The sequence below is a fragment of the Panthera pardus genome, unplaced genomic scaffold (genome assembly GCF_024362965.1).
Source record: "Panthera pardus isolate Hobbes unplaced genomic scaffold, ASM2436296v1 HiC_scaffold_26, whole genome shotgun sequence".
Lineage (NCBI taxonomy): Eukaryota > Metazoa > Chordata > Mammalia > Carnivora > Felidae > Panthera > Panthera pardus.
In genome coordinates this window covers 6,100,217-6,107,930 of record NW_026526832.1, presented here as the reverse complement: position 1 = coordinate 6,107,930, position 7,714 = coordinate 6,100,217, and the positions used below count along the sequence as shown (strand labels likewise).

At 54.2% G+C, this 7,714-nt stretch overlaps 1 protein-coding gene across 2 annotated transcripts; it reads left to right on the top strand.

The window, feature by feature from the left end:
• The first annotated feature begins 371 nt into the window (after nucleotides 1-371).
• On the top strand, nucleotides 372-6,308 carry NEURL3 (neuralized E3 ubiquitin protein ligase 3). 2 transcript variants are annotated; one of them, XM_019446250.2, is made up of 5 exons: nucleotides 372-528; nucleotides 768-905; nucleotides 3,242-3,727; nucleotides 4,660-4,728; nucleotides 5,380-6,308. In XM_019446250.2, the coding sequence occupies exons 1-5, from the start codon at nucleotides 501-503 to the stop codon at nucleotides 5,598-5,600; spliced, it is 942 nt and encodes a 313-aa protein (XP_019301795.1). In that variant the 5' UTR covers nucleotides 372-500; the 3' UTR covers nucleotides 5,601-6,308. The 2 variants fall into 2 exon arrangements, with proteins under 2 accessions (XP_019301795.1, XP_019301806.1); XM_019446261.2 differs by lacking the exon at nucleotides 768-905 and having other exon boundaries at nucleotides 376-528.
• Nucleotides 6,309-7,714: the final 1,406 nt, after the last annotated feature.

The following is a 7,714-nucleotide window of genomic DNA, read 5'->3' as shown; positions in this document are numbered from 1 at the left end:
CACTTCAGCAACATTGATTAAGCACCTTGTGTGTGTACCGGGCTCTGTAGCAGTGAATCTCCACCTTGACTGTACATTAGAATCATCCAGGGTGCTTTTATAAACTACTGATGCTGCGCCCCACCCTGTGCCACTGGGATCAGTTTGCGCGTGAGTACTTCTAAATGTGCCTCAAGCCATGATAATGCACAGCCTGGCGGAGAAGACTGGTCAGAAGTAAGGGAGCAGTCTATCCTAAATCCTGCCCGGGCCACCTCCCCAGTCGCTGCTTCCTTTTAGGTCAGCCAGCTGCAGCGGTTCTGTGGTGAGCCAGAGGCAATCATCAGGAAATTCCCTGGATATCATAACCCGTGACAGCAACATCTAATTAATCATCAACTATGTAACATGATCCTGACCCATAACGAAGGGACCTGCTGAGCCTTTGGAAACCTGTCTACTGGCCTTCTCCAGACAATTCCTTCCAGATTCAGGTATCCGTGCCCGAGGATCCCAGGCTGATGGGGGCCCAGCTCTCCTCCCAGGCTGGTAAGTGGGAGCCCTAAGTTTGGTCTGCAAGGGATGCAAGAGGCAGAGGGGAGGCTGTGGAACCTTGGGCGAGTCAGTTTTTCCTAGGGCCTCAGTTTCTTCATCTTCAGGCTGGGGCCAAGGCGATTCACCTTGCCTGACAGCTTATAGGGCTGTCAGAAGCACAGACCAAAAGGTTGCCAGGCACAGTAGTTCTCTGAGAGCCTCACCTGAGACCACAGCGTTCCCTTGGTGTGCAGGGGCAGGAGAGAGAGAATCTGCTTTTACTGCCAGAGATCCAGACTGCATCTCAGAACCCTGCTCCCTCCCAGGCAGAGAGCCTGGAGTCTCAGCCCTTGGCTCCCTAAGGGCACCAAAGGCTCACATACCAGCAGCAGGTACTGCCCCGAGCTTGGGGGGCAGGGAGGTGGTAAGGACGGTGGGGGCCAAGCTTCTGTTGCTGCTGCTGCTGCTGTGGCAACTGTGTCTGGATTCCAGGTCATGGTGGTGCCATGAAGGAGGCAGCAAGGAGTGTGGGGGGGCAGGAGTGGGGCCCCGGCTCCTCCACTCCTGGCTGTGAAGATGTGCAGAACCACCCCAACTCAGTTCCCTCTGGGTGCTTCCCTGCAGGTTGTGGGAGGAGTGAAAGAAGCTGTAAGGGTTAACAGGTGCCTGGCACCCAAGAGGCGTGGTGACTGGAGGGGTGGTGATGAAGAAGGTGATAGAGATCTGGGGAGGTCCTTGCTGAGCAGGGGGCTGACCCTCAGTTACTTAGATTCCAAGAGACTTACTGCCAAGATTTTCTTTGAATCTACCTGGGGGGTGTGGTGGGGGGAGGGGAGGCATGCAAAAGTCACGATGCCTACCCAGGGGGGCAGTCAGCTCCTCATACTCAGGATCTCCAGGCAGGTACCTGGAGACTGCAGGTCTTGGCTGACCATGCATATCGATCCCATTGGTGGATAAGGAGACCTATACCCAGTGGGGCAGTGACCTGCATAGGTGACCAACAGAGCGGGGACTAGAATCTGGGTATCAGACATGGCTGCCCTCCTCAGAGCTCCTGCAGTGACTCTGCAGTAGGCCCAAAGACAAGTCCATCCGATGTCAGGGCCCTCGGCTCTGACTCCTGGTCACCCACCGTCCGTGCCTACTTGGGGACTCCCCTTTGCTTGTGCATAGCCTCCAGGGAAAGGCATCTGGGCAGACTATCAGGAAGGGAGGGAGAGATTAGGGTATTCCAGGAAGGGGTGACATGCAGGGGATGTGGGTGAGGGAGGGGTGAGCTTGGATAGCAGGACCCTGTGAGCGGGGTTCAGAGGTCCCCAAGGCCAGAGTGAGTGCTTGTTCCTAATGCCTCAGTGAGGGGAACCATGGAACTACGATATGCTTGCCTCTGGCCTGAATCCATCGGAAACAGATTGACTATGACCTCAAGGGTGTCCCTTGTGCCTGACCAGATTGAGTGTTGCACCTTGTGACCCGTTGGAATCTTGCAGGCTTGTGAGTAATCAGAGAAGCAGAGCTGGAGAAGCTGATGAGATCTGGGAGGGGAGGGGCCTTGCTCTTTTGGGTTAGGTTCAGGCTCAAGTCTGGACTGAATTCCCTTTTTTTTTTTTTTTTTTAGTGTTTATTTATTTTTGAGAGAGAGACAGAGACAGAGCATAAGCAGAGGAGGGGCAGCGAGAGAGGGAGACAGAGAATCTGAAGCAGGCTCCAGGATCCGAGCGATCAGCACAGAGCCGAATGTGGGGCTCAAACTCACAAACTGTGAGATCATGCCCTGAGCCGATGCTCAACCGACTGAGCCACCCAGGCTCCTGCTGATTGAATTCGCTATTTTCAGCTTCCCTCCTCTAACCAAGAAAGAACAGGACAAGAGGGGGGTAAGGGAGGAGAGCAGTTCTGGCTCAGGAAGCTCACCAGCTTCCTCCAGGCTCAGGCCTGAGGCTTGAGAGGAAAGGCTGCCCAGTAGGGAACTTCCCCTCCCGACTGCCAAGTGGAGTGGGGTCGGGAAGTCCCCGGATTTCAAAGCTCAGCCCTGGGCCTTGGCTGGCCCAGCCCACCATTCTGACACCCCGCCCCCGCCACAACCTGGGACTCCCTCTCTAGCCTGTGCCTCCCCACCTGGCTCTGTGGGGGAGCTGTTGGACCCCTTTCTCTCCTAGGAAAAGGAAGTCACCCTCACTGGGGGCCACGGCCTTCACAAATGATGCAGGTTTTCTGTGGGACAATCATAAAGTCAGACAAACAGAGAGGAAAACAGCTGCAATACCAGGACCCATCTGCCAGAGCTGAGCACCATTAGCAGACCCATCTCCTTTCAGGTTGTTTCTAGATACAGGGAGAATATATGTGTGTGTGTTAAACATATGTGTCGAACAAAACCTGGATCATATTATGTATACTATTTCTAACACCTGCTCTTTCTAGTTAATGCCAATAACTGTGACTAGGTATTTAGAGCCGGTACATGTAGGCGTGATTTTACAACATCCCTCCGGGAGGGGAACTGAGGTGGGGAATTCACAGTGGGAATTCAGATCCCAGACATGCAAAGTGTGCTCCTCACCAGGCTCTAATCAGGTCTCTGGGGGCTCCCTGGATGAGGGCAGGGGCAATGGCCCCGGGGAGATGCGGGGGTGGGGGGCGGAGATAGCTCTGGGGAGCAAATGAGTCCGGATCCAGACCACACTGACGTCACCATCCCCCCCCCACCCCCCCATCTCCGCAGACACCAAGGCGCCCCAGGAGACACTGCGCTTCCACCCTGAGGCCAAGGGCGCGCAGGTGCGTCTAGACGCCCAGCGGTGCACTGCGCGCAGGAACGCCACGTTCCACGACGGCATCGTGTTCAGCCAGCGGCCGGTGCTTCCCGGGGAGCGGGTGGCGGTCCGCGTGGTGTGGCACGAGGGCGGCTGGTGCGGCGGGCTCCGCGTGGGCTTCACGCGCCTGGACCCCGCGCGGGTGTCCGCGCCCAGCCTGCCACCCTTCGTGTGCCCGGACCTGGAGCTGCAGAGCCCGACATGGGCGGCCATGCTGCCAGAGGGCTGCGCGCTGGCGGGGGACGTGGTCTGCTTCTGGGTGAACCGCAGGGGCCGGCTCTTCGTCAGGGTCAACTCGGGCCCCCGGCTGCTGCTGCGCAAGGGCGTGCTCATGGGCGCCCCCCTCTGGGCCGTGATGGACGTGTACGGGACCACCAAGGCCATCAAGCTACTGGGTGAGACAATCCGCGAGGACCCGGGCACCGCCCCTCGGGTGGCTCGGGTGGTACTGCGTCCCCATCCAGAGCCGTGGGGGGAGCCTTTCATCTTTTCCTATACGGTCAGTTTTACGTCACTGGCACTGGAGACGCCAGATGGACAAGACCCCAGTCAAAGGGAGGGCAGCCTTGTCCCTAGGGAATGCTATGACTAGCACTCCAAACATCTGTCAAAGGGCTGTTTCACAAAAGGAGAGGTCGGGGGCTGGGTTTTGCTGCCTTAGTAGGAGTTCAGGGGAGTCAAGCGTGGCAAGCAAAGGGAACAGAAGTGTAAGCGGTTAGAGATGCACAGGAAGACTGCCTGTGGGGGCAGAGTGAGCCGTCCAGTCAATGAGTGGGGAAACCGTAACCATCCCTCTAGCCACCTGAAAGGAGAGTGGACTTGAGGGAGAGTGGATACAGGAAACATCTATAGAAAGAAATACTGGCATTCCTGTGCTTGTTGTCCCCCGGCCTACACAAGCAGTCCATTTCCTCTTCCCCCACCCCTACCGTTTATAAAATCCCTTGTCACAGTGGCTGAAGTCTCGCCCCTGGGACACCCGATTGGGTAGGTCTGGTGTAGAGCCAAGCACCTGTTTTCCCCACCTCCTGGGGGATTTTAATGCACATCCGGGTTTATGAAGGTGGGTAACACTGAGGGTCTCCAGTCAGGCGGCGGCACCAGGGCAAAGGGGAGATGTTTAAAGGAAGGGTGGTTTTAGGAAAAAGCGTTGACAGCTTCACAAATTCTCTGCTGGGGTGAACTGGGGAAGGGGTGGCTGGGGCCATAAGATCAGCGGGGAGCTCCAGCACTGCAAGCAAGCAGGTGGGACTCTTTCAAGGGCCTGGTAGGGTGGAAGCACCTGGGCTTTGCTTTCCTGGGTCCTGAGTTTCCCTCTCTCCCTCAGATCCCACAGCCAGTGCCTTCCCCTCAACCGTGCCACGGGCCCTCATCGATGAGTCTCTGCAGCCGGAAGGTGAGTGGCTTCCCCGAGCCCAGCGAGCCAGGGACAGGCTCCCCAGGACTCTAGCACCAGAGGCCCCCACCCCCACCCCAGGGAGGCCCCAGCTCTGGGAACTGGCTAAAATCCTTCCGAGTCCCACGAAGTCTCCCACGGGCTTTAGGCCAAAAGATTTGGCTCTGCCTGCTAGAAACCTAAAAGCAATTTAATAGCTTTGCCTTCTAGAACATTGGCTAACTTTTCAAGTTACAAGAGCACATTCGTGAACAAATAACGTTGTTTTGTCCCCGCTTGAAAAAGCAGTCCATGTTCGTAATAAAAGTTTTGCCAAACAGAAAGAAAATAAATATTAGAGGATAAATAAGGAAGTAAAAAAAAAAAAAATCACCACTGCCTCTTAGGGGGATTTCCTTCTACTATTTTGTAGTCATATATCTATGAGGAATTGTGCTCTTTTCCTTTTTTTTCCCAAGTTGGAATTTTATGATATATATGTATGTGCAGTATGGTTTTCTTCCCATTTCTTTTCATTTGGTTATGTTGTGAGCATTTTCTCATTAATAGTCAAAATAGGCCTGTGTGGTTCTCTGTCCTGTGGTTATAGCATAAGTAGGCTGCCCGTGCTTTGCCCCCACGTGCCCCAACTCGTGTTGTCCCCTTTCCCAGCCACAGCAGGAGAGGAATGTGCCATCTGTTTCCACCACGCTGCCAACACCTGCCTGGTTCCCTGCGGCCACACACACTTCTGCAGCTACTGTGCCTTGCGGGTCTTCAGGGACTTGGCCAAATGCCCTGTATGTCGCTGGGAGATCAAGGCGGTGGTCCCAGCGTGGGGCCCTCCCATTCTGAGGACTGGGGAGGGCCTCCTGATGCAGGTAGCAAATTGAATCTAGCTCTGAGCCAGAGGGAGGAGGTGCAGCCCCACCTCCATTCTGGAGAAGAGTCAGAAAAGCTGGTCATCAACAATAGATGGGGGCAGGGAGGTTCTTTCCCCCTCCCCAACAGGTTGGGGTCCGTGGAGCAAGGAGGAGCCCCTTTTTCTGCCCACACCAGAACTCCCTTCCTCGTGGGGTTCCTGTAGAAAGTGGCTCAGCAGTGGGCCAGCAGCCTTCTGGTCCCCCCCTGCTTGGCTCCAAGTTCATTTGTGCCCAGGGCTTGCCAAGGCTTTTGGCTGGCCACCTGGTCCAGCCACCACAGACCTAGCAATCGTGGTACACGTAGGTCACATCCATGAGAAGGGCCTTTATATAGAGATGAGACAGCCTGATCCCTAGTTTCATAGCTGGGGAAGTTAAGGTAACTGCATGTATCTGGTGAAATCCCAGCCCACCCCTGGGTATTGAGGAGCCTGGACCAGACACACAGAGGCATCTGGGTGGAATGTTTACAGTCCCGTGTGGAAGCTGGGTGACCTCTGACAAATCCTCCATAAAGTGGATAGGAGAGACCTGCTTGCCTGCCTTGCAGGGTGATTGTGAGGTTCCAGTGAGATCGCGTTTCTGAAGAGATTTCCGCACATGAGACTATACTGTCGTTGCTATGCCTTTGTCCTTGCCAAATTCTGAGGTGTCAAAATAAAGTTTGTCTTTTGGGAATGATTTGCAATGAATATGTCCTCTTTGCCACAGTCAGGGGGAGTGGATGGAGCTGTGGCCTGTCGGGATGCTAGGGCATTGGGGAACCCTCTGTCCTCTCTGGATACACCCTAGGCTTGCGGTGGACTGGGTGGGACTTGGGCATTCAGGTCTGTGGACTTTATTCTGCTGAGCACGTGAAGGGGACGGTCCTACACTCCCAGGCCTGAAGTCACAGCCGGGCTTTGCCCCTGCCACCCTTGACTTTGGGGGGACTTCCAGGAGGTTCTGACTCCTGAACAAAGGGAGGAGTTGACCCAAGAGCCCACCTCAGCAGGTGCTTGTGGCGGGGGCAAGCCATACCTGATACTTTGCTGCTGTTCTTGTACCGTGACCAGTGGGGAGGTATCTCCCGAGAGAGAGGACTAAAAAGGCAGTTCCGACTATTGTGCTCAGACTTGTAATGATGCTTCATCAACCGCCTCCCTACCCACACCATTGCCAGCCAGTGGGTCAGTGCGTTGGGTTTGGTGAGAATGGTGTAGCTCACACTCTGGAGTCGGATCCCCTCTCCACCACTCGTGAGTGGTCTAATTTTGGTCATGGGCCTTGATTTCTGCGAGCCTCAGTTCCTTCATCTGTAAAGTGGAAATAAGATCATTGTGTTTGCTGGCGTGTGTGAGAATAGTGAGTATGAAACTTGTACCTTAGATGAAATACTCAAAATACAGCATCTCCCTTCTCCTGGAAAAGGCATCTCCCAGGAGAAGCAGCCAAGAGGTCAGTGGGCGAGGCGTCAGGGATCCGGGTGTGAGTCCAGACAGCTTACTGAGTTTTACCAAGGGCCCCCATGTCACCCCGGTTATTTTGGAATGATTCCTGCAGATCCTTTTTTCGTCTTTTTAAGTGTCCTTTTGTTGTTAAACCCAGACACCTCCAAGGCAGGGGCATTACTTTAATCGTATTTCCAGGGAATACCTTCTTCGTAGTTAACCCCTAAGCAAGCCTGGTCTTAGAACGGATCTGTAACCAGAGCAGGGAGACTTCTGCAATGGTGGAGTAAGGAGTTCTGTAAATCCATTCCTCCATAAAAGCAACAAAAATATTGGCAAGATTGTAAAAAATCAACTTTTTCTAGAACTCTAGCTATTCACCAAAGCCTAACAACAATCTGACAAGGGGTTTATCCAAGAGAAACTGCTCAGGTTTGGTAAGAACAGTGGGGTTTGTGGGGTATTGACTTGGCCTACTGCCATGCCTCTAGTCCCAGCTCCATAGCAGCCTTAAAAACCAGCAGCCTGGAAGCTCTTAAGGGGACAGATTGGGTTAGGAACATCTCAGAAAGTTCTATCACCCAAACATCATCACTATTTGACCTGAATGGCAATTCATTGGAAAAGCTTGATTTATGGGGTGTTGTCATTACT

Coding starts and splice junctions, on each gene's coding strand:
- NEURL3 (XM_019446250.2), top strand. CDS start 501: ATGGGGGCCCAGCTCTCCTCCCAGGCTG. Junction 529..767: donor CCAGCTCTCCTCCCAGGCTG/GTAAGTGGGAGC, acceptor CTTGGTGTGCAG/GGGCAGGAGAGAGAGAATCT. Junction 906..3,241: donor GGCTCACATACCAGCAGCAG/GTACTGCCCCGA, acceptor CCATCTCCGCAG/ACACCAAGGCGCCCCAGGAG.